At 40.4% G+C, this 27,223-nt stretch overlaps 1 protein-coding gene across 1 annotated transcript in view; it reads left to right on the forward strand.

The window, feature by feature from the left end:
• The window catches only part of ZNF407 (zinc finger protein 407), a 317,252-nt gene that overhangs the window by 106,240 nt on the left and 183,789 nt on the right, over positions 1–27,223 (forward strand). Inside the window, exon 4 of the mRNA XM_088535667.1 lies at positions 20,751–20,825. Coding sequence (XP_088391793.1) covers positions 20,751–20,825 — 75 coding nt within the window. The remainder of the gene's footprint in view (positions 1–20,750; positions 20,826–27,223) is intronic.

Raw genomic sequence — 27,223 nt, forward strand, 5'->3', positions numbered from 1 at the left:
GCCTCTGTTCTTCAGAACTGTCAGAAAGGGCAGGAAACTGTTTCTCTGCAGCATCAATAACCCAATTCATTTATCTGACAGTCTGAATGATGCCTGTCATGCGCCTGCCAAGGAGATGAAACTCCCGTATAAATGGAAGCACTTTGGCTTAATGAGGTGCCTGTGGAGCATGTGCTGTCCCGGGTGATATATTGGCCCCTTTCCTCATCCCTACCTCCATGTAAAGCAAAGCATGGCCAAGAATATGGGGTTTTGCCCCTGCAGTAAAACTACCTCATATTTGTTATGGCAGCCTGTGCAAGGGTTGCCTCACAGGACATCTTTGTGTTTGAAAATTGCGGTTTCCCACTTGAGAATGATTGTGAAGTGCATGCAGGCTTGCAAGGCCTTTCGAGGGGTACAAACACCAAGTGTGTAACAAGGTCGTTGCCAAAGTAAATGCGTTTATTGAAAATACAGAGTATGGACAAGATTCTCGGAAGGAATTTGGAGCTTGATTGCATATAATTTGGTTTTCTTTCCCTTTTTTATTCCTTTTTCTTTGAAAGAGAATAAGGTTGGGGCTTTTTAAGACTTCATAGTTCTGCAGAGAACACCTGAAAGGTGCTTGTGCTTGAATTGCAACAGAGCAGCGTTTAAATTTAAGGTGGGCAGGTCATGTCCTTTTAGACCTCCTTCTCCAGTAACACAGATGGCTTCATTATGGTTTTCTGTTCTTTGATGTGGAGAGAAAGAAAGAAAGGAAGAAAAGGAAAAGCTTAATGTGTATGTTAAAAAAAAATAAAGAAAAAAAGACAATTAGCACTATTAGGAAAAAAAAAAAACAAAAAATACCCATGAAGCTTAATGTCTTTTGCAAGGCTCTGCCTGGGTATGCAGCAGCCTCCGTGACTGAAGCGACACGAGTTGTGCCGGTGTCTGCGGCGTGGGCGGGCAGCCGGGCCCCGCTGCTGCCCCGCGCCGCCCCGCGCCGCTCTGCGGATCTTGTCCTTGTTGTTAAGGCTCGTTTGTGCCAGAAACAGAATGCAGTCTGACAGCTATCACTACGAGTGCCTGTGGACATCATGTGCACGCCAAGTGCTAGATGGTGATGAATATGTTGTGATTAGTCCTCAATATCTAAATCATATGTACTATATTGAAACCAACACTTTTTTTTTTGTTGTTTTTCAAATCTGCCCTTCAGGAAATAGGTTTGCATGAATTTAGAGGCACACTGGGACCAAGGAATGCTAAATCTCTATGTAAAAATAAACATTCTCAGTTCAATTAGACATTTCTGGAGTGACGTGCATCCTTTCTGAATGTTTTGCAACCTTTTTTTTAGTAACACTGCTACAGTGAGGTGGGAAGAAATGCTTGGTACCTTCTTACCAAAGCAATACAAAAAGGCAGAATTGTTTGACTACCACAGAATGTAAGCGCTACTGTCCTATACAGTGCCAAATATGTGGAGAGGCGGAAAAAGCAAAATCTACTGTAACCTGAAAAATACTCAAAACAACTGCCTTCCTCAGTTCTGTCCATGAGCGTGTGTCAACTCTGCCTCCCCTTGGGCACAAATCCCGTGACAAGCAAGGGCGAAGACGGGCAAGCGGCATCAGTTCCTTCTGAGCTGACATCTCCTCTTGGAAGGGGCAAAAGCAGCGTGCCAAGGGATCCTGTTTCCAAATCCCATTTCTGCTGGGGCCCCTGCGAGGGGTCCAGGGCCGTTCAGTAAAACAGCCCTTCGCCGGTGGCTCCTTGGGAGGGAAGGCGGGCGCTCATGCCGACCGATTCCCTCCAGTGCTGTGCCTGGAAGCAAGAACTGGATCTGCGCTCTCCAGTTAGGGGATCCGGTGCCAGCCCAGCTTCAAGGCAGAACAACTCTGATGAACGGGTCTGACAGGTTCTAGGGACTACCAGGGCCTTCGCTCAGCAGAGCCTTCTTTTTCTCCTGACTGCTGGAATTTAGTTTATTAGTAAAAATGCCACTGGTAGTTGCGACTCCCTTTTCAAGGAAGTTTGTCACAAATGTGCTTCATTCATGGATTACTGTGATAAAAGAGACTTAATAGGTATGAGTTTGACGTTCATCATCAGCCTCACACTGAGTGGTACAGCACCTTCCTCCACAACCCCAGATTATAGGCAGCAATGTTAGGTAATGAATGATTTTCGCTGGTCATAAATGTATGTAGAATTATATACTAATTTCTATCAATCAGGGCTGTTTAAAAACATTGCTTGAAATGAAAGGTGTAGTTGTTAGCCTAAATGATAGCAAACTCAGGATTTGTTGTCAATGCTTTTAAGATTTGTAAAGGTGTCTAATAGGTATTCAAGTGGATGGCTCCAATGGCAGCTAACACTTGCTTTCTGAAATGTTGTGAGAGGGATTTCCCATACTTCTGTTTGTACTTGATACTTTTTAAAAAAATTTCTTTGAATATATTTCAGAATTGAATATATGCAGCAGTTTTAACATATCAAACTGTTCAAGAATCCTTACCTAGAATTAATTGTACTTTTGCTAGTGTTTTAATTGAGATAGGGACTTGTGGTTGGTGTCCTGTTCCCTCTCCCTCCCAGCCCCTCAAAAAAAATGTAGATTTTTTTGTATGTTTGGAGAAGGTTGAGCTCTGGTCATGTTTTCAGGATTTCTAGGCAGTAGCTCCAGCCAGGCTGTACTGTAGTTGAGAATGTTCTAAATTTATGTTGTACCTACTTATATTACTACATGGAATTTCCTATGTGGGCATAAAGGACTCTAAAGCAGAGTGAGGTTTAATTCAAGGTAAGAAATAAGAAGATGTTCTCTCAGTGTCCCATTGAAGCTGGTCTTCTGTGTGAAATGAGAATTGCCCAAAGTGGGATTAGTAGGGGCGTGCTTAGCCAGGGCTGCAGCGGTCGGATGCTGGTTCCTTCCCCAGCCTCTGCCTTTTAGGGTCTCGTGGACGTGCGTGTGGTGCCGGGGCTCTTCCCAGACAGCCCTCCTGATCCTGCATGAGCAGACGGGCTCAGGGAAAGGCTGCTCCCCTCGGTCACACTGCAGCCGTCCTCGTGAGCGCCGCGCGGTGACGGTGTCAGCCGACACGCGTCCCTTCCGTGTCAGAGCGCGGGTTCTGAGAGGCTGAAGAGTAGGATGAGAAAACCTGGCCTGAGCTACCGGGTTCCACTGGTGCATGAATACAAACAGAGCAGCTCAGAGATCCACAAATATTCTGAGGGAAAAATACAATAGCTTCTTGGCAGATCTTATTCACACTTAAGTGGCTAATTGCCCAAGCCGACACTGACACTGGCAGCGTAGTTTTTGGTCAGTACAAGAAAAAATATGTACATTGAAAGCTTCTCTGTGTGCTTGGAGTAAGTACAGAAGACAGAATATTTAATGTAAGCAGAATAGTTTCATATGCCCTTTTCCATTTTTGTAGGATGTGTTTTCAAAACTTCTGTGCAGTAGATGAGCTAAAGAGGTTCTAGGGAATTCCCTGCGTGACTATTCTTGGAGATCGAAATAGAAAGTGTAAGAGATTTCCCTTCCTACTGTAACTGTTGGAACACAGTAGCATGGCCAGCTGGTGATGGGTTAAGGAATAAGGTAATAGAAATTTATCATCCAGTGGATTGAGTGGCTAATTACTAATCGAGGGATTAGTAATTGGATACAAATCCTGTCACCTCCAAACTGTCTGTTCACATGCAACTCATCTTGATACTGATCAAAAATTTTTGCTATCTGATGATTTTCTGATAGCTTCTCTTTCAAAAGTTTTTTTTTTCTTACTCCAATAAAAGTCACCCTCAGAACTGGCACTGATGTTGGTCATCACATTGGAAAAATTTACAGTGGAAAGGAAAGAAAGAAGAAAAAGGTTGCAGGCATTATTATTATTTAATTTTGAGCACCATTAGGAGATCATTTGGTTTAAAATACTGACCACTGCACTCAGAAAAGCTGTCCTTTCATAGTGCCTGCTCTGCACTGCTCAATTCTATGGAGTTTTTGTTATGATTTTTAAGGGCATAAAATGAGACATATAAATTCTGCAAAAGTAGAAAGTGTGTCTTTTAGTCAAAAGAAGGGAATTTCTTTTTCTTATGAAGGCAACTTGCTCTTCTGCTGTTGAACTCTCCATAAAATATACAGTGCATAAGAAATTCTCTTGTTGAACAGATCAAAAAGAAGATGATCATTTATAGAAATGGTTTTGGTAGAGAAATTGGCATTCATGTGTTGACTATATTTATTTGGAAAGTTGAGTTTCTTTTTGTTTCCTTTTTTATTAGATGTGAAATAGAAAACAGATCAACTGTATTAGGAATAATCTGTCATCACATTATTTTTGTACATTTACTGAAGCAGCTTCTTCTAAACGTTGTGTGGATTGTTGAGACTCAAGCCCTGGCAGGTGTCAAAAACTCTTTGAAGGCATTGAGAGCTGGACTGTCCCACGTGTCGTGCAGAACGGAGTTAGCACGAGGAGACTAAATACTTGGCTAATAGGGAGAGTCAGCTAAAACATACTCAAAGAAATAAAAACTGCCTTGAAGTCATTTTACATTCAACGAGTTTGCATCTAAACATAATTGAGATAAGCATACATGCAAGGAATCTTAGTTTTCAAGTTAATAGCTGCATTTTTGTCCTCATTTTCAAAATTCACCTGGTTTTATTCAAAATGAATCTGTTACGAAGCAGCAATTTAACAGAGGCATCTAGTCATCCTTCAGTTGCTCATGAGATAATGTAAAATACGTTGAAGGCCAAGTTGTGCTAAGCTGTATCCTCCAGTTCTCTTGAATGCTTTTCTAGTCTGTGCAGGAAGTGCTCAGCTTCCAGCAAGATGGAAACCTTTGTTAAATCATTTTTTTTTCCTGTCTCTTTAACTGCAGTTTAGGTCACACTTAAAAAGTGCTAATAAGGAAGGCCTTGCATAAGTAAATTCTTAGAAATGTAACATAATGTGTGTGCTCAGCAACTTTTTTAAGGTTTGCCTGTCTTAGGGACCTTATCACGTAAAAGTGTGAAGGATCCCCAGCACCGTCTGTCTTCAGGAGGAAAAAAAAATGCATTATACTACTACTTCAAGAGTGTTCAGTTCTTGCTAGCTTTCTGCCCTAGATAGTTTTGTTGAAAAAACTGTACTTATGAGAAAATTCAAAATAGTTCAATACAATAATAATAATAATAGTAGTAATCATTGGTTTCTTCTAGGTGAACCTTTGGAACAGGTATTCATTGGAAAAAAATACTGTGTATATAAAAAGAGACAGTGCCAATCTTTTTTTTTTTTTTTTTTTTTGGTAGAATTTGTAAATGAAACGAAATGAAATTTAATGGCTTATAACATTGCATGAATTTTTCAAAACTGATCAGCTGGATTGCTACACAATACTGAAAATGTTCTGTTTTTTAGACTTTTGATACCCTACAGCCATTCAAAAGTCAAAATGTTATTTGACGATTTCAGAATGTTAATGAAATTATTATTAATAGCACATATATTAATCTTAATGATTTATGTAAATATGGGAGAATGTAAAGCTCTGTTGACAGCAAAAAGATTATTCAACTGCTGAAAGGAAACCTGAGGTTAAATTTCAGTGATGAAGCATAAAGCACTCTGCTCAAAGTACCTTAATAAGAAATTTTCTGATGAAGCTTAAAATGTGTATGTGAGCCTGAGATTTGGAGTCTTTGCAGGTACAAAAATTAAAACGTGAAAGGATGCTTTTTTAATTTGCTTTTAGATTAGCAGGAAATAGACAGTTACTGACTGCTGTGCTTAAGTCAAAAGATGTAATATGTTTTGCTTTATTATTGCTTTTACTTGATAAGTTATTATATCTAATAGTGTAAATGTGAGTTGTTTCTTTTTCTTTGCATATATTATTCTCCACTGTAGATTGTTATGGATAGTAATTTGATTTTAGTGGCTTGAATTTTGCTTCTGTCCTTTCCATTCTTTAAGTAAAAAAAGGTCCTTCCCTTGTAAAGTATGTACAATTACTTTTTAAAATATTTGCTGGTATTAATCAGGCTTGTAATATGGCTTTCATGGATGCTTTTTTTTTAATACCAGGCTTTTTTTTTTTTCAGGAAGCAGTGGGTTTATATCTGGGTCATGCAGAAATATGTGATCTGTAGTTATACGTAGTAAAGAGCACCTTGCATTTTTTATTTCAACATCTACCCCTTAAAAGCTACATTTTGGGAGTGTGATACGGTCTTTGTATTGCCATCTGAAAAAGCGAGCGTGAGCTTACTACGGAGGAGCATTTCAAGGCATTTTACCTGTTGAGGGCCCTGTAGAGCCGGCCGCGGGGCGCAGCGGCTGACGACGTGGCAGGCGGCAGCAGCCGCGGCGTCACCGTGCACCATCACCTCGTGCTAGCTGGAAGCGCTCCCCGAAGCCGATCTAGGTTGTATAGCCCTAGATGAGGTCTTCATGGGTGCTGACCATAAAAAGTTCATCAAAGTAATGAGGCGAGGAGAGAGCTTGGCGCTCATGGGCAGAGCTCGGCACCAAGGAGTGCGAACCGGCTCCAGCTGTGACAATAAAACAGCAGGTGGCTGCTGTCATTAGGGGTGGCAGATGAGGCAGGGGACTAACATTCAGCCCACAAAACTCTCATTTGTTAGCCATCGCCACTGTACCATGCAAAATAGCTTCCATCTCAGTCAATTTTGCTTCGCAAAATATTACACAGTCGCCATGAGAAAATTAGAGCCTTGGGTTTACAGGTTCCTTGGATCTTATTATCAGAAAACTCTGCACAATCAGGTTATATGGAAAATTAGGCTTTTTTCTCCCCTGAACAGTTTGAGGATCTCTACAGTAATTTTATAATATGGCACTTTCACTCAGGCATGTGTTTATTGGTTAATAATTTTTGAACTATTTTGTTTGTAACTCTTTATAAAATCAATTCCATTCATCCATTCGGTCATGTGTTGTATATAGCATTGCCTATTACTCTGTGCTATAAAACTACCTGCTGATGGAGCTACTTTCAGTTTCCAGGCCTGTCCTGATATAGACATCACATGTCATAAATCAGGTTTTTTTTTGTGTGTCTGTGCTAATCAGAGAATTGTAAAGAAATGTAACAACTCTCTGGTTTTTTTTTTGTGCTTGTTTGTCTTTATAACGTGAATAAGAAAGTGATTTTTATATGTAGAATCCTCACAAAGAATAATTTAAGCTGTTTGAGATATGAGGCCTGCTTTGGTCAAAAAAAGCCTGGAACTGAGTTGAAATTTTCACAAGGACAACTCAGCCTCTTAGATGTGTAAAATTCAGTTCAAATTGAATTTGTGTGAACCTTGCAGGTGAAGCTGCAGCATGAAACTCTTACTCTCTGAAATGAGCAAAGCTGAGGAGAGAGTTGTGCGTCTGTGGCTGCATGCGAAAATACCATGAAATACCGTGTGGGCATTTGGAAAGGGAAGTGTTTTCGTGGGCACTTGCCCCGGTGGTGGACAGATAGTCAAATGTGATATTCGAACAGGAGTACAAAATTCTCTCTAAGATCACGTGACATTTTCCATGAGTGGCGTTTTAATCCTCAGAAAGTTTATCATCAAATGTTTCTTTACGTACGCATGCGCCGAGTGCCCATGTGAACAAGTACTGGAAGGAGAAATCAATTTTACTGAATTAACCATTCAAACAAATAAAAGAACTATATGTTTCAAAACTTCATCAGACATGCCAAGGGACACGTTTGAGGAAAGTTTGAAGAGGTGGCCCACATCTCTTCATCTGGCTATGTCACAGCTGAAAGGATCCTTTCTAGAATAAAAGGAGAACATCTTCACAGACTATAAAGAAACTTCTGATGAGAAACTCTTGAGTGTTAAAACAGCACTTACAAAAGCCATGGGGACTGCAGCATCTGTCTTATGAGGAAAGGCTGTGAGAGCTGAGCCTGTTTATCCTGGAGAAGACTGAGAGGGAATCATATCTATGTATACAAATATCTTGAGGGCGGGTGTCAAGAAGATGGGGACAGACTGTTTTCAGTGATAGCCAGTGGCAGGAGATAAGGCAAAGGGCACAAACTGAAAGACAAGAAGTTCCATCTGAATATGAAAAAAACCCTTTTTTATTGTGAAAGTGACAGAGCACGGGCACAGGTTGCCCAAAGAGGTTGTGGAGTCTACTTCTCTAGAGATACTCAAAAACCGTCTGGACAGGGTCCTGGGCAGTGTGCTGTAGGTGACCCTGCTTGAGCAGGGGCATGAGCTAGATGATCTGCAGAGGTCCCTGCCAACTTCAACCAATCTGTCATTCTGTGATGTATCAAGGACCCTTAGATCAATGATATTTTTTTTCTTAATTCCATTGGGCACTTCTGTAGATCCATCTCTCTCATGCTTGCTATGTGGCCAGAAATGGTCACAGTTAATCTCAACTGCTGGCTGAGATGGGAATATTTTTTGCCAGAGAACATCATCTGCTGTGACATAGGTATCATCTTTATGACTAAACTGATTTGTCTGGTCCTGTATTCGTTTGGTTTCCTAGACTGATAACATTGTACACGGAACATCTATATTGAACTCTAAGAACAGATTTTTTCTTTTTTTTGGTGCAAAACAGCTTTTGAAATTCAGTGAAGTTTTTTTTTTTTTTAGAGCTTTTATTGCTGCAGTAAGAACTATATATCAGGTGGATGCTCTGTTAATCCTGCCAAAAGCCTTCAGTTTTTTCTCAGAATTAGAGAGTTTTAAGTAAACTTCTGTATTTAGGCAGCTCTTGTCTCAAAGTCCCAGAAGAGACAGATTTCATCTGTTTACAGGAATATAGATATGAGACCAGGTACAAGGATAATATGTTCGGTCTCTTTTTTGAAACTTGCCAGCTCCAAAGCCCTCAGCTTCTGAGGTGATGGATGAGGGCCATTTCAACACTGGTCACCTGGCTCTTGGACATGTTTGTCTCAAGTGAGCCCAGCTGATTAAAGGCAAATATAAGAAACATGAGACTCTACACTTGGCTGCTGGTAATTCTCCTGCTAAGTGTGTGACTGGATCATGAGAGATACAACTGTTTGCTCATGGCGCAAGTGGAGTTTGCCCATTTACTGTTACCACCTGAATTTCTCATTCGGGTAGACTTCTGTGCTGCTCTTAATACCGTTTGCCTAATCTGCATTCAGTATCATGAGCTGAGCGAGAGTCAAGCGTTGTGATTAGCACTGGGTACACACTGTGCTGGGTCGGATGCCACCGCGTTTGACGATTCCTAGTCTGCGAGGTGCGCATGGCCAGGACTGAGGACCCGTTGAGGAGGGGAGGCAGAAGCAAGGTGATTGTCCTCTATTTTTCCTGTGCTCCACATGTGTTTATGTGTGAAAAAAGCAGTCTTATCCAAAGGATTACCTCCTCCTTCCATATGTTTGGACCAGTCTGTTCCAGATGGCTGCTAGTAGAACATCCAGATTGATGGTATTTCTGATATTTAAAGACTAGGTGCTGCTCTCTTAGTGTTTTTGTGCAACTACAGCTGCATCTGCAAGAAGATTTTGTGAAATATTTTTGCTTTCTACCTCAAGTCAAACAGTCTTGTGGCATGTCTGGGTGCAGGGCAAAAAGGATATCTTTTGCAACAGAATTTTGAATCTCAGGAATAAACAAATCAACTAGCGCTTGCTTTTCTATGTCACCCAAAGACCTACGGCAAGATTCTTGCTGCTGTCACAGATCAAGCAGACTGCAGAGTACTAGTCCCAGCCACCATCTTTCACCAGCAGCATTGTCAAGTGGTGGGTAAATTGTCAATGGCAATTTTGTGCATGACTTCTGATTTCCTGAGCAGTTCAGTCATCAGATCATGCACTGATTTATTCATCTCATTCTTTTCTGCGTATCCCACAACTTTGCAAAATGCTACAGACTGGAGTTGTTCTTTGGATGAGTTGTTTCAGATGCATCTCATGCCGCTGCTAGTGCAGGCACAAGTTTTTCAGCCCATGAATCAACTATCTTAAAATTTCTTCTCATTTCCTCTAAAGAAAGGCAAGTTTTTTTTTTTTAGATACTTATTAAAAATAATCAAAAAATTCATTCTCAAGATAGCTCTTCTTACGGAAGCTCTGCTTAAGCTTGGTAACTCAGTCTGCAGTGCAATTTCTGAGCACATATGCTTTGACTTGGCTTTGTTCAGGAAGAACAAAAGATTAAAATGAAGTATATTTGTCAGGTTCTAAGGCTCTATCCATTCTAATTTTAAGCAGAAACTGATTGAAATATTCTCTTTTTGAGATATTCTTACAAGTTTTTGCACTTTCAATGTTCGTAGACTTTGCTGCTTAGACTTGCCAGGAAAATGTAGAGACTGACTGCAGATGACTGCAAGAACAACTCTCATGGCACTTAAGGATCTGGTCAAAACTTGGCCTTTGTATTTATTACTGTCTAATTTGAGAAGATTCTCTTGATTACAGAAATCTGTTTTTCCCAGAAGATTCATTCTGCTTTGAACAACTTTCTGCTTTGGAGAACTTCCTGCTTGAAACATTATAGACTATTCCTCTTATTCTGTTTGTATGTCTACTGACTTAAGAAAATTGCCAATTTTCCTTCCAGTTCAGAGTTCACTTTTACCTTCTTATTTTTTTATTTTAATCTTTTACTGGCCCTCAGCATTCCTGGCAGTATGAGTTTTCCATATTGTGCTAATGCTGTCTTCAGCCCTGAGCTGCTGGACTGCATTTATTGGAGCCGAGCGTTCAACGTGCCATCAGAACTACGCTCCCACAGCATTCCCCACGTTTTGACGTCTTGGCAGTACATGACGGAGGCGCTGGCGGAGCGACGGAGCTGGTTGCTGGCTTTGGCACAACCCATCCGATCCTGCCAGTGCCTCAAAATCGGTCGCAAAGGAAAGCAGGCAGTGCACATAGGCTGCCACGTCCATGGCAGCATGCTCATAATGCCACAGTTTGGAAGTTGTTGTGCTAGTGAGACAAAAAACCAAATCCTCTCCTTCCACTGTCTTTCCCAACAAAGTTGAGAGGTCCATTTTCACCTAATGAAGTTTTGAATTTGCTAGGGCTATAAAAAGCCTTCGCTGCGCCTGTGGTCTGGAGTTCCTGGATGTTCCTCCATAGTCCCTGGCTGTGATTCACCATTAATGGAGTTGAAACAAATCTTTCTGTGCCTTGCTCTCTAAGTGTGCCTATCCCTGCCATTCTCAGGGTTTGGTTAGTGACAGGCGTGACTAAAATGAGACCATGTGGTGCCTGCAAATCTTGCTGCAGACTGTTTATCCATCTCCCATCGCTCCATGAACATACCAGAGAGATTCGGAGAGGGGTTGGGATGAGGGTGCCCGCTGCGGATGGCAGATACTGGGTAATGTTCCTGGAGCTGTGTCTTCCTGCTTACTTCTGTCAGCCAAATAGAAGTGACGTTTGCTCCTCACTTGAACATACCACACTAATGATCTGAGAGCAGCAGGATTCTGGTCTTTTGAAAAACTCAACTCTCTCTTTAATGCCCAGAAATAGAAGGGAAAATGTGTTGGGTCTTCTGCCAGCATTTTAGGGTTGTCACCTACAGATAGTGACAGAATATCGTCATCTTCATCTCGAGGCAGGTTCGTGCGAGCTCTCTTTCCAGATGCAGGATGAGGACATGTGGAATTGCTGCCTCCTGCACCACATATAGCTCCTGTTCAGTAGGAGTGAATGGGAATTGCAGAACAATGTCCAGCCAGAACACAAGGGAGGGAACAGAGTTAGAGGAATGTGGGATACACAAACTGTGAACAAGAGGGAGGAAACAGACAATTTCTTGGTGCCAAGACTGGCAGGTGCTCTTTTGGATCATGTTGCCCATAGCTGAAAACCTTGGTTTGTTTTGCGAGCCTTCCTAGAGCCTTGTTCAGTATGACGAGTATCATCTCCCACACGGTCACGTTTTTGCACGTTGAGGGTAGTCTGCTCTAGGGGGGAGGGAGTGTGTAAGCGCGAAGCCGAAGGTTGCGTTGCACAGCTTGGGCAAACGGGTTGTGCTGTGGTAGACTGGGAGGTCGACAGCGCCGGCGCAGAAAGCCCCGTGATTCTTCCCTTTCCCTGTGTTTGTTTGTGGGGTTTTTTAGTGCTTTCCGCAGCTGTTAGGTTACTAAACACCTGGTAGAGGTGACAGTTACAGATGTTTGGTAACCAGTGAAAATTAATAGAACATGTGATTCTTTTAGCTTAGAAATGATTTGGTAAGGTGTGTTTAGAAATGTAATTACACACTGCTGCTGTCTACCATTATCACTTAACATTCATTAACTCCTCTGAATATTGAAACAAACATTTCTTGTAGCGGTACTAATTTTCTCATATATTTGTAAGGTGATTTCCTGACAGAGTGAACACCTTCTGACTTTAAAGTTTTTGCCACTGTTCAGCTGTTTTTAGTATGCTCATTAAGCAAGCAAAATAAGTGGAGATGTTTGTTTACTTAGTGTACTGTAATGTACTATAATAAACAGGATCCCATTTATTTCACTTTTTACTAGCCACCATAGTTGTATTTTATTTGACTCCATCTGTAGCAGAATTGTGGATTTTTAGATGGACAGTAGATTGGTTTGCCTTCAGTAGGAATTTTCAGGTTTGAAACAGAAATATATTGTAACTTTTTGTTGTTGTTGTTTGAGAAGAATACCCAGCAGCATAGTGTTCAAGTAGATTGTTATTTCTAGTAGTGGTCCATGAAGATCTTCCATTTCATTTCCGAACATAGAGGTTTGGGGAAAATTGAAAGACGTACATTTCCTAAAATTGATTGTGTTTTATCTGTGGTTTTTCTTTCTTTTTTTTTTTTTGTCTGACCTGTTCCACATGTCATTAATTTTTAGTCTGTTTATCAGATTATACTTTGCTGTGCATATTCCTTACTAATTCCTGATATTCTAGCAGGGGCTGGGGGCTTGGGCTATGCAACTCATTGAAACTCTCCAGCATTCATTTGAGATGGGCTAGCTACCTACCATAAGGAAAGATTCAATTTTTGTTTTCAGGAAAAGCCAGTAGTAAATCACTTTAAGCTGGCTAATATCTGTCTTGGTTTGCATGCTGTTGCATCTTGAAACAACAGAAATGACCTTCTGATGGTGTTTCTTTATGGTGCCATGAAATGGACAGTACTTTGCGTCCTGTTCTGTTACCTCATATGCATTCACATCTGAAACTGTTCTGAGGGTGTCTGCCACGGCCCAGAGGGTATTCCTGACGTATGATATTGTGCTGTATCGTTTATTAAAGTCCTCACACTAGTGTTTAATTGCAGAGTCTATTCTGTGTACTGTGAGCTGTTTGGTAACATTCTGTTTTTTGAAGTATCTACACTCCATATTCAGGAGTGACTAATTCACTGAGCAGGGCAGTGTTTTTCTGCTGCCTTTTAAAAGGTAAAGTATGTGATTCTCGGGTACTGTTCTCAATGCACCTAAACTATAGAACATTCTCTGTATCCCATGTTAACTCCTTTTTATTGCACTTCCAACTCTAAAAAGTGCCTGTCACACACTTAACTTTCTTTGCAACTTTATGTTAGCTATCACAGCCTGGGCTTGATTTGTTTGCACATCTGATATTGAAAGCTGGTTTTGTATTTAAAAAAGAAATAAAACAATGAAATTCAGCAAGGTTTGTAAGTTAGGTAACCTGTAGATTTCCTGTAGGCTAATTAGCTTAGAGGAAAGCTCTCTGACTTTCCTTATAAAATAAATAAATTCAGGTGAGGCATGCAATAGCAAGTATGTCAGTTCCCACAAGGGGATGGACATAATGTAAATACTGCCAAGTATCTTCTTCCTTTGCCACAGTCTTTGCAATGAGAGACTAGTTTCACTCCTGAATGGTTTCAGTTATAACATAAAAGGGTTGATGGGAGGACTCAATCACTTCAGGTGGTGAGATCTGCCCAACCCAGTGTGAGTGGACTAAGTGTGGATGTTTTCTCTTTTCTTCAGTTTTGCCTCATCTTCCTCTGTATCCAGGTCTGTTCTACCAGAATAGATGACAGGAGATAGTTGTGCACATTGCTGCCGCTTTATGGCCCTGTGACTAATAATAATTTCAGATCTTGAGGGACACAGATGGGTGGCAGAAAGCAACAGGAACGTGTTGAGAGATTTCTTGCTCTTCTGAATGATAGATGCAGGAATATGCAGGAACAACACAGCAGATTGATTGATAGTGTGCAACTCATCCATAATGATCTGTCTGATATAGCAGTAAATTATTCTCTAGATTGATGCAGGTCATTGAACAGCACATTGACAATCCCGTTGTCTGTCATGCTGTTCAAAGTAAGTCAGGAACAGTAGCTGCTTTGATACTCAAGGCTGCCCTGAGTACAAGCTGCACACAGGTCTTGCACTCATGAGAGTTGTTCGCTCTTGCTTTTACTCTTTCTTGTGAGGTGCCTGGGCTTCATGGCTGTTTTTTTCCAGGTAGAACAGTGAAAGGAGATGAGGTGTTTCTAAAAGACAAGATTGTTGCACTGATGGTTGCACGTTCACAGAAGGGGTTGGTTTGGGAACTTTGTTCAGCAGTAAAACATCTCCAAGGAAAAGTCAGTTGAAGAGATGAGTTTTATGGGAATAAAGTAAGTAAACTTTGATTTATTTTTATGGCTTTCAGTTCAGTGTCTGCGTTAAGAAGCTCAGGGAAAGACTCGGGATGAGATATTAGTGCCTCAGTCGGCTGGGTTATTTTTGACGAAATAATGTTTAGCATTAGCAATTTCCAAAGATAAGTCCTCATAGAATCCTCATAAAATTCTCAAAGATTCTCCAAGATCCTCATAGGATTCTCAGGATCTGGAATGAAACTTTCTTTCTTAGGAGAACTTAAAGTTGCTGAAAAGTTAAAAACAGTTAAGAAATGTGCCTGTTCCACAGAGAACTGTGAATAGTTTCAAACCTAGGTCTGAAAGGTTTGTAATTATCAGAAATTTAAAACTCGTGTTTAGAGTCTTTGGTTTCTGTGAATGCAGTGATGTTCTTGCCACGGTACTCGGGAGCTCATCTTGTTGGGGAGGGCTAAGTGCCTCTTCCTGATCAAACTTCAAGAGAAAAAGTGCATTTTTCCAAACTGTCAAGTTGTTTGTTCCTGGAGGTGAGGAGGAGGTAGCAACATATGCCACATATTTGTATTTTACTTTTCAGTTTAATTGCTATTGTTAGGGAGACTGGAGCATTAAATAGCCATATCCTTCTTTAACATATGGGGTCTGCAAAGAGTATAGGCCAGTGGGCTGTAGACTGGCTGATTACACAAGACTCGTACACCTTCTGAAATGTTATTGATCTTTATCTTAAGGAGAATATCCGTAATTGTTAGCTGGGAGTAATGAGACCTGCTTCGTTTGGCTGCTAAGTGAGTCGGCAGAACCCCCTGCTTTGCTGCCCGGGGTTCTAGGACTTGACGTCCAGTCACAGAGGGCATGAAGTTTTTCAGATATTTTCCACACCAGACTTCGCCCTGCCAGATAATTTACTTGAACCTGACATCCTGTCACAAAGGGCATGAAGCCTTTCAGACTGCTGGATATCTTCCACGCCAGGCTCGGCCCTGCCAGGTATTTGCTTTTAAATTGAGTCCCCTGCGCACGGTCATGCAAGAGAGTTATCAGCACCCCGGTCTGGACCTTTCAGAATCAGCAAACATCCATGAATGATGGACTTAAAGAAATTCCCAGGAATTTAGACTTTCAGTGCATGGAGGAAAAAAAAAAAAAAAGATAACTTGTTTGTAGAAAAATGTAGCCTTCCAGGCAGTTCTACAGTTTTCTGTACCCTGTTGTACCTTCAGTTGGCCTGCAGTACACAAAATCCTGTTGCAGAGGTAAAATTTGGGACTTCTTGGTAGCAACTTGCTATAGAATTCTGCAATTTCAAAAATTTAAAGTTTGATTTTCCATGTACTGTACGTGTGTTTGAGGAAGTACTGATCTTTATGTACAAAGTTCTACCTTTATGTGCAGAAGATGTACAAATCCAAATCACACGTAGAAATCTTTAATTACGCATGCAACTTATGGGACATGCTGAAATACACGTGGGTTGTGACATTTCTTGAGAAATGGGACTATTTTTTTCTCTTATTAACTGATACTGCGGCTGGCACAATGCCGTGTGAATCACTGATTCCACTATAAAAGCATATGGTCCACACCATATTTTAAGACATGTTAAAGAACATCAGCGCTTAAGTCTGGGAATAAGAATTGGCTGAGTCCATGTTTTTGTCCACTTGCATGAATATGCTGTCCCTTTCCTTGTCGTGATCCATGTAGCTTGCCTTTATTTTCTGGTTTCTTGCCTCAGATGAAGACAGAGACACAGAAATTCAAGTTCTGATTATGGAAAAAAAAAGCTGTGCAGGCAGGATAATCTGTTATTTCCTCAGATTCTGTGGTGGGTGCATTAGCACAGAAAGGATCTCTTAGCCTGATAATTCCTTTAGACTTGTTCTGAAAACTTGTATTCCTCGGAGCTGTTGGATCTCCAGGGACTTCATCCAGAGCAGCAAACCATTCCATTCCTTCTGAGTGCTTGGACCCAGTGAGAAAGCCAACTGCTAAATCTAATAATTTGAAAATAATAGCACTCTATATTGCTAAACAAACAGATGCTTCAAGGGAGCTTTGTTAAACATGTTGCGCAGGTCAGGCAGTAGTCTACCTGCATTCCCAGAGTAAAATTCACATATCAAAAGCTTCTGGACAATTTAAAGGAGGTTTAAAAAGTATAGAGAATATGAATAAAGGGCAGACGCTCATTCTTATCCTCACAGACTGTTTTTACATCACTGAACATTGCTGTCTAAAAGATAAATTGCCCAAAGTGGTTTCAGAGTGCAAACTATTCATTGAAAAGTGATTTAAAATTGGTTTTCAGTTGCTGTATACCTTGTTTGTAGAGTCCCACAAAAAAAAAAAAAAATAAAAAGAGGAATAAGCAGTTATACGTAATTATAAGATGAGCAGTCTGGCGACATGCATTCAAGTGACTTTTTGGTAGAGAGGAGATGTAGCTCCTTCCTTGGAACTAGGCTGCAGCTGAACATGAAACTCCCAGGAAATGAGAGTCTAGCACAGATCTCATGATCTGACAGTCTAGAACCCTTGTTTTGGTTTCTGGTTTGGTAGTTTTTTTTTTTTTTTAACTTGGCTTTTCACTCAAGTAACAATATAAAATGCTTCCATGGATCAAACCATAATAAAAGCTGGAGTCTTTCGCCCTCTCAAGCTAAAACACTTCACAGAGCGCAGTCCTCTCCCTGCAGAGAAGACGAGGGAACAGACAATCCATGACAGATTATTCGTGCTGCTTGGGTACTGTGACGATAAACATGGTACATGCGGAAGAACTTGTATTACACTAAAATAAAAAGCGGAAGTCAAGATTGTCCAATATGTTTCTTTATTCCCAGAATTAGAAGTCACTGTGTTTCTTTTGTACATTGAAGTATGCTTTTATAGCTGAAGACAAGTCTTTAGAGGCTCCTAAATCAGTTGCAGACTTTCTCAGAGTGAGTCCAAATACAGTTTGAAGACTTCCATTGAATATGAGTGGACATGTTCCCAGAAAGGCACAGCTCTTCTAAACTGAAGGCAGAGTATTCTGTAAGCTTATTTTGGGAAAGGTGCTCATATATTTACTATTGAGAGTTATTTTTATTTGTAGCTTATGTGAAAAAAAATGTCCACGGGGAGTGTGCATGCTATTTTTAAGCTCTCTCGTTCTTCAGCTTGTTTTTAATTTATCCTGAAGCTTGAACACAGAGCGCACGTGGTGGGGGACATGGCGGGTTTGGAGCCAGCCTGGCTGAGGGTCCCTGCGGGAGCCAACGAGCAGGTTCCCGCCGGCTCCCCAAGGGGCCTCCCGGGGCTCCTCCCTGAGAGCACCGAGCGCCGCCCGCGCCTTTGGGATGGGGATTTCTGCTCAAGGAGCTTTGAGACACTTGCGGTACAGGACGGATTTTATTAAGGTGATTTTAGACCTCTATCCTGGCCTGGCTTGCAGGAACTGGAAAGAGTAAGAAGACGGCAGTTACAGGCGTTTCATAACCCCTTTTTATGTGTTTCCAAAACCAGGTAATTTGTAGCATTGAGCATTTCCGTTTCAGCTAGAATTAAGATATTAGAAATTGAGGGAAGCTCAAATCAGTGCTGAGTGCAGCTGGTGGAAAAATTCCTGTTGATTTCAAGTTGTTTTAGAGCAATGTGTCTCAAAAACATTTACCCTTTGGATTCTTCTTGGTGCCAGATAGACTCTCCTTAAGATTCATTTGAAATGACCCTTGTAAGTCATGTGGTTTAGCTCTCCAGTTCTGGCAATATCCTAGGAATAAATAGTCCAAACCAATAGAGGCAAACCAGTTGTTTTTAAACTATTAAATAAGTGCTTGGAGATCCAGAATTACCTAATGTACTGAAGATATGTTTTGTGTTTGTTTTTAAATCCAGCAAATTGCACCACCTTTCCCCTAAGTCCCCTGTAGTAGTTGGGTAACCACAGACAAATACTTTCCACAGCTGCATTTTTTTCAGGTTATCTAAATCAAGGCGTTGAGACTTCTCAATTCTAAGTAGAAACCAATCATTGCCTGAAGTAAGGCCCTTCTCTATTTATTCTATTTGGTTGTATTTTCATACCTCATTCTCAACTTCTTATGAAAATCACAATTCTTTTCGTCTTTACGGGTGGATTCTGTAAAGTGGAAGTATTTCTGAACTGTGCAGAGCACTCTCAAGCTGCACAGAGGCATAGAGCGCTCTTCAGTATCAAGTCATCAAGCACTGCATTAGAAGGTTAAAATGTCAGTGGGTGCAGGGAAACTTACCGAGTCTGTCTCCGTTTTCGTTTCACCATTTTGCTTGGGCTGTACAGAAGCAGCAAAAAGGTTACTCCAAAACAAGGGAGACAGATACAAGGCAGCCAGGGCGGGATTAATTGCTTTGTATTTTTAACATGGACTTGTCTTTGATTTTTGTGAGGACGTGTTTCCATGTGTATCCGCCACAGACGCGTGGGATCGGGAACGCTGGCTCCGGTGTGGGACCTTCTGGCATACGGGCTTGAAAGCCAAAATTTCCCTAGAAATACCGTGTAGCCTGTCAGGAGCTTTGTACCCTGTGTGCTATGGAGACCCTGCTCCAGGCAAATAGCAAGCAATGCCTTTGCAATTTTGATTACACATTATTCTTTCAAGTTAATATCTGTGTCTTTGTTTTTGTTATGGGGAAAGGCGAGAGGAGTGTAGAGATTTTCTGACAGAAAACACAACTGTTATTAATTTAAAATCTTCTAGGTGGACCTCACAGTGGTGTAGGACTGGCTCTTATTTCTGCCAAAAAGCAACAGCAGTAAATTTTGAATGTCTTGGACTGTTATTAGAACACAAAATATTATTTTTTTACAATTATTTTCCATACATACTGTGGTTTTGATGACACTTGCATAGTAAGGATGATGACAGCGCGAAAGATTATTCAGGGGTCTAATGATTACGATGCCATCCATGTGTAGGAAAAAGCATTTAAGGTATTTTTAATATCTTTTTGAAAAAGTCATAAATTGCTTTTGCTTAAGTAAGACAGAATTATATTCTTACACTCCAAAGGAGGCACAAAAGAGAGTCTCTGTTCTAACAGGAAAATGCCAAAAGTAGATCAGACATGGAGAAGCTCCATTAACATATTTGTAAAGGAAAAGGACTCTCTCTTGGATTTTGTGGCTCATGTATGCCACGATGTAATGTGTTTTACAGTCCTTCCATTGTCCGTTACTGCAAACACGTCCAGATGAATTCAGCGTTTAATGTTAAAAATCTTATAACATGCCAGTTTGATTTGTAGCCCTTCATATCATGGAATGCTAATTAAAATCATATTTTTGCATATGTCATGCCTTTCATGTACATATGCAAATAGATTCTATTGCCTTTCAGCTATTAGTAATTAACTTTATGAAGGACAGCTGTAATACATAATTAACAAAAATGTTTGCAAGCCCTTTTCACACTGAAAGTTACAGCAGTAAAATTTTTGCTTATCGAGAGAACCATTTTAGTTTGCAGTGTCAGTCTGATATCTAAATTGTTTGAAGCAGTCACATGATATAATTAAAATGATTTTATGGTCTTATCAGCAGAAGAATGGTACTTGATAGGCTGCTATCTGTTTCACCACATATTTCACCAAAATTAATTAACTATGTTTTGTTTGGTAGAGACATAAAGCTAGGTAGTATGTATTTTGTTGTTGCTGTTGATATCTCAAAGAATGTCTTGTCTGTTTCAACGATATTCCTGCTCAAAATGTCATCACAAACATGTGTTTCACCTTTTCAGGTCCCTTTTCACATAAACAAATCCTAAAGTAACTAAGGCTCCTAATTTCTCTTCATGTATCGCTCTTAAAATAATTAATGCACTGAAGCCTGACCAGACACGAGCACTTATTTAAGCTTACTGTACTTATGTAGCATTCTCATTGAAAACATGGAACTACTTCTAAGATGAAGGGTTGCAGAATGGGCCCACTAAACTTAAATTCAAAGGCATAACTAAAACTACTAGTTTCTAACATGAGAAAATGTTATCTAGCCAAAATATATGGTAATTTTCAATATATTAAATATATTTATAAAATATGTTGAAAATTATTTATTAACTTATTTTTAAATATATTATTTAAAATATGTATTAATAAAATAATCATCTTGTTTTGTTTGATTGTTTGGTAGGGTGGCCTTTGTGATGAAGAAACATCTGAATACTCATCTACTGGGCAAGCATAGAGTTGGCACACCGAAAGAAAGGTAAATAAAGTCTTCTTATTTTGCCTCAGCTCATACACACAGAACTTAGCTGGAATATTTAGCATGCTCAGAGTGAAGTCACCTGGAGTTTTAGCTCAACTCTAACTGCAGAAGGAACTAGCTAACTTAAATGCTCTGCTGAACCACAGCCAGCACAGTCCTTGTGAAATGGCTGTGCGTCAAGATTACTCTAGAAAGCAATCGTGTGCAAACACTGTAGTATTTACAACTTTTGGGGTTAGTTTTGGGCAGGTAACATTGTTCTCAAAATTTCAGTAGCTTTACTGGTCTCTCCAAGAACAAAATAAATTATTTTTTTCTTTTTTTTCTTGCGGGCATTGATGATCTCTGGTTTATAAAATATCACGTTTCGTAACATGACTACTGAGATTTATGGTGATTGCCAGAGTCAAAGGCACAGAGGACTCAAAAACGAACTTCTCTTGATGTTTTTGGGCAGGAACAGAGAGATCTGGTGTTTGACCAATCTACATTTTTTGAATCTGTATAGTTATTTAATTTCAGATTTTTTTTTTAACAGCAACGTATTTTTTTTCTAGTTTAAAATGTTTTACAACCAATCCAGGACCATCTTATCTGCAGATAGCCAGCATTTGCCTCACATTTAGTAACTGAGCTGGGGCTCAGCTATTTCATTCCATGTGAGGGCTAATGTGCAACTTGATGTTTTCTGTGTAGCCAAAACATCTCCTATTCTCTCTGAATAGATGTATCCTACCTGCGGGTTCGTCACTGAGCACTGACAGTGATTCAAGGATTACTTCCTACCCTGGAATTCAAACTTCAGTGTTCAGTTCCTGTTAAAGGCATGAGAAGAGGTAGTGGGTTAAACCCTTTCCCCATGAGCTCATCGCACTTAACTCACTGAGTCATCTAACAAGAGAGTTTTAAATTAACACACTGTGTGCACCTTATGTATGATGAACTACATATTTAAGTGCTGCTTATACTTTTAATGAGATTTCCTCTGCAAACTGCTTAAATGAAATTGTCTTAACACGTGGTTATTTAAAGAGTATTGAGATTTTCTATTTAATCTAAAACATACAATAATGCATAGGAACAACACTAGCAGTTCAGATATATTAAAGTACATGTTGGGTATCTTTTGTTGTAGCACAGCAATTATGAAAAATGTTTTGCTCTGGAAGCTGGAAGAGCTCAATACAAATATGTTCTTTTACACGGGGGTACTTACTGTATAATCATCATAAATACAACATAAAGATAATTTGTGTCACCCTGGTTGAATATGTGTGCAATAAGGGATGCACACAATAGATATCCAAGTATCCTATCTGAGCCTGGGGGGTATATTTTTAGCAATCGTTGTCTTAAAATGAGTTCCTAAACAAGCACGATGCTATAATCCAGACCCCTTGTTGCTGGCTTTTTTTGTTTGTCCGAATACATCTCAGGTGTTTCTGTTTGCCCTTTTCCCTCCGTGTTCCTCGAAGGGTTTTTGACTCGTCGCCCCGCATGGCGCTGGGAGGGGCCGTCGGGATCGGGGGCTCCCTCGGAGCCGGTCGCGGGCGCAGGGAGCTGCTTTCCCGGCTCAGCAGAGGAGCCGGCTCGGGGGGTGCCCTCGGGCTGCCCGGGCAGCCAAGGCTGGGGATGTTGGGTGCCTTCGTGCTGCTCCTTCGGAGCTTCCTCGTTCTGCCTTGGAACATTTCTTGTCCGCAGTGCTTTTCTAGCTGGCACTTCAGTGTAATGCACAGCAAAATCAAGGAGCAGTGACAGGAGTACAACAACCGTACGATCCTGTCGCAGCATCTTGCTGGTGCTGGCCAGGTTTCGGGTGCTGCTCTCCCACGCTGAAAACACCAGACCACTGCTGCTTTCTTCTCAACCTTTCCTTTCCTATGATGAGAGAGTTTGTTGCCTTTTAATGGCTTTAGGAACCATCAGCATGTTCAGCCATCACTTCGGGTATAAACATATTCCAAATTAAGTTATGTAGTTTTCTTACCTATTTAAAACATTAATGCCTTGACTATAATTTTGCAAGCTTGCTACATTTTAATTTCTCTAGGACAATATAATCAGTTTATTCTTTATGTTTTGAATTTGATTCTGCCCTCTGATACATTGCATATTATAGCAAATACTAATAGAAGCTAGCTAAATAGGCTGTGACAATTAAATTAATAATGCATTTTATTTGCAAGTGTTTAGTCTTCATGGTTTGACTGATATATGCAAAGATGGTAATTTATTAAAAGTAAATTCATGTAATTGTACTACAGAGTTTGATGGACCAAAAAAAGTTGTCAGCATGACTATCATCAAAAACAGAAAATTGAAATAAGTTCAAAAGGGTGCTTGAAAAAAATGCTAAAATACAATACACCCTGAGAAAATGGTGCTCTTTTAATAAACTTCTCAGCAAAGTACTTTTGGTGACAAACATCGCGATAAGTCTGAGAGGGGAACATTTGCAATTTAGTGAGCCACTGGACTACTGCAGCTTATTCTCCGTAGCTTTCCGTAACACATAACTATTTTTTTTATTAATGCACAAAAGGAAGGTGTCATGGAGGCTGCTGCAGTGCTTGTATGTGCAGATAGGGAAAACAAGCATAATTCGTAAGAAGATTGCCATAGAGCACCTTTTGTTTTGTTTTTCTTTTTCTTTTTTTAAAAAAGCAATCTGAGTTTAAAGGAAAAACACTATGCAGTTGAAAATCACAGAAACTTTTTTTAAAAAAAAAGCCTTGTAGGAAAATTTCTATACATTTCTGGAAAAACAAAACAAAACAAAACACAAATAGTCCATTATAGTCATTACCATTTAGTAGCTTAGTAGCTAACTCAGAAGTGGAAGATTTAGCTCAAAAATTCCTCCAAGATATTTTTTACTATTATTGGAGCTGTGATACTGATATATTGTCAACTTGAATGTGTCTCAAAACTGGCATGTTATCTGCTAAGTCCAAGGCCGGTGCATATTTGATACTTAAGTGTCAGTAATCTTCATGGGACCTATAACTATATCTTATTGGCAGGATAAATCTTTAGCTACATCTTTATTGTAGATAGGAGACAGTGTGGTTGGGGATGAGGTGAAAACATCTGCAATAATAATGATGCTGGTCTCTAATTTCTGTTACATTGTTAATTATATTGCTTCTGTGTAAATTGGGAAAAGCGGGAGCTACAGAAATGTTTTAGTATTGCATATTTAAGCTACATGCATACTTAAAAAAAATAAAATCACTAAGAAGTCGTTCGTCAATGAGGTTGAATTTTACCAACACAACTCTGGTTTTAGAAATTTTTTTATATGAAAGATTCACTCAACTCTCCTTTAGAACTTGTTGCCAGGACAGCATAATTACTATACAATATTCGTTTTATAATAAATAAGACTTCCTCATTAAGAAGAATTCCATCTGATACACCCTTTTATTCTGCATACAAGCATACTGGAGAAAGCCTTAATTGGCAGTTGTTACATAATTACCTAATCTTCCTTGTGGTTTTTAAATGCTGAGTTGCCTCAGAAAAGACTCTTTGCACATGGGTAATCCCGTTCATTTAAATGGGATTGTCCATGCACCTGAAGTTCCTTAGATCCCAAATGCTTGCTGACCTGGGATTTGCGTAACAAAACATTTTCTGGGAAGGTTGCTAATAATACGAGTGTTTTACTAAGGTTGTTTTTACATGTTTTCATGTGTTTTATGGGGTGAGTGTTAAGAGTGTTAGTGTTTTCAATATGGACTAACAATAATTAACACTAGACAAGTAAAAGCTTTCAAGTGTCTTAAACAACTAGGGGCAACTTTGGACTAGAAATCTTGGCACACTCTTAAGTCAATACACCTCCTGCCAGAAATGTGCCTGTAGTTTCTCAGATAGATATCTTTGTGGACGGAATATATAATCGCTGTTGTTAGTGGTGGACATAGATGTAGAGATCTAAAAAGCTGCTGTTTTTTTTTAGAAAGCCATTATTTAGAATGCTGCAAGTCTGCACAGAAAATGTATCCGTCACAAAACTAGTAATTTTATGGCATGGTATAATTGACAGGGATAACTCCAGCTCATTTTCATTTTTTGGAAAAGCTGTGTAATGATTTCAACTTGAGAGCACCTTTTAATGAATAAGTAAATATCCATTATTATTTACCAGCAGCCTAAATACATCTGGTATTTTTTTGTCAAATAATGCTGGCGGATACCATACTTCAGAAATGTATTTTTAAATAACAACTTTGTAGTAAAAATACAAGTGTCTCAGGTGTGTGTGTCCCATGCATTTCCATAAGCCAGCATGAATTTTGGAAAATTAAATGCTAGTAACACGTGCAGCCTAGAGTAACAAGACTACATGCAAGGCGATTGGAAGGCAGGACTGAACTCTGAAAGAAAAGCAGCCATGAAAAATGAATGAGATATTCGTGTTCTCTATGCTCCAGAGAAAACTTATTTCTTGCTGTTATGGAATAAATAGAAGTGTCCTGATACTTCCATTTTGGATGTAAAACTAGAAATGAATGAAGTCTTTCAGTCCAACCTTCTTCTAATTCATTGAATTCTTCATTCTTCTTCCAAAGCATTTTCCTTTTTTTGAACATTCCCGGGAGTGACTATTTGATATGTGACTTTTTGGGTGATAATGTAAAATTCATCTGTTGGGCCATCCAGTCCAGCATGGTTTCGAAGAAAATAAATTTTCCTTATTTTGCAAACAGGTTTTGCTAATATTACCCACCCTTGCTAAGTGAAAAGATCCGGGTGATTTTACAGTACATTTCAGCCATTTTTATAAAGCAAAGCAAAGCAAACCCCCAACCCAGAAGCTTGCAGGCGCCTTCTCGCGTCCTGGAGGAGCGACTGCTGTAACCAGCTGCCACACAGAGAGGTTCCCAGCTGGGGGTGCTCATGGGCACTGATAAATAGGCCCGCGGGTACCTGTGATCACTGGAGGGGAGCGCACTGGCTCTGGCCATCAAGCCTTGTCATCACCTTTTACTGTTCTGTGCTAAAACATTTGGAGCTTTTCAGCTGAAGAAGTCTAACTAATAGTTTTCCTGGTTGGGAAAGAAAAAATTGCTTAATTGATGGTTTCCTGACTTTGGCATGAGAAAGAATTTGAAGAGTTACAGATTTCTTTCTCTGAAAAACCTCCATAAAGAAGGAAACCTAGTTTTCCTTTGTGATATTTACTAGTAAGAAGCTTGTGACGAGAGGGAAGGAGATGAAAGGACCCAGTGTTTCAGCACTGACTAAGAATTAAGATCTTACCCAATGCCCACGTGAAGCTTTCAGCGTTTTCAGTATTTCCCTACGTTTCAAAACGGGCATTTTCCAGGGCGGTGAGGCTGGTGGTGGCTGCTGCCCTGGCTAGGGGTGAGGGTGAACGCGGGCCCCAGGGCGGCGGCCTGCCCGGGCGGCGGCACCGGCAGCGCCCGGCGCAGACCAGGCCGGAGGCCGCAGGGTGAGCCCGGCCGCCTCAGCCCCGCTCAGGGACCCCCGGGGGGACGAGGTGCTGCGGGTTCAGCACCCGCGCGCTGCTGCGCCCGCTCGTCTTGCGCCCAGCACGTCCCTTTGCTTTGCCACAAAGAGGAGAAACGCGTAGGGATCCGTTTATACGCTTGAAGCTTGTTTTCCCAAAGAAAAGCAAGAAATTCTTCTCGGAAAGAGCCGTAAAAAGACTGTAAAAGAATGAAATGATTTTATTTCATGTCATTATTTGTTCCTTTTATCAAAGCCTGGCAATCTTATAATTTTGTTCGGAAGGAGGGGAAAAGAGAAGTCTGTTTTAGCTGTCAGGTGTGATGTGAGATGTTTTGGAAATTTCTGTAGCTGGCAACAGTCTTCCTTTTGGGAAGGCTTAGCTGCTATGGACAGAAGATGGAGGGCTTAATGTGATGCACGCTGCCCACAGTGAGTCCCCCCGGCTAATTTTAAGCATCATAACAAGCTATAAATGATGATTTCACTCTATTCATGAACAAGCAACTACTATGTGGAGCCCAGGTTATTAGTTTCAATAGGCAGCTGTACATTAACATGGTCTGTGGATGTGTAAAGTTTCTGAAAGTTACATTTCTTTTTCCTAAGTAAAACACAGCTCATGGATGTATCTGATCCGCCAAAAAGCAGTCAGGCACCAACTGAACCCTCCTGTATTGCAGTCAGATGAAAGTTCACATGCCCCAAGTTGCTTCCTACACGATGTAAGTCAACAGGGCCAGCGCGCAGGGCCAGGAGGAGGTTGGGGCCATCTCTCTGAACCCCTTTCACCTGTGCAGAGTAGTAAGGAAGAAGAAGCCTAGCCAGGCAGTTACCCAAAAAACCTTACCCTGCTTTGAATTTGTGCAGTGTGGTGCTTCATGGCACTTATGGATGTAAAAGGTTCTGTGCCAGGG

Source organism: Tinamus guttatus, unplaced genomic scaffold (genome assembly GCF_059628265.1).
Source record: "Tinamus guttatus ecotype Peru unplaced genomic scaffold, ASM5962826v1 Tinamus_guttatus_pri_ptg000639l, whole genome shotgun sequence".
NCBI classification, from domain to species: Eukaryota; Metazoa; Chordata; class Aves; order Tinamiformes; family Tinamidae; genus Tinamus; species Tinamus guttatus.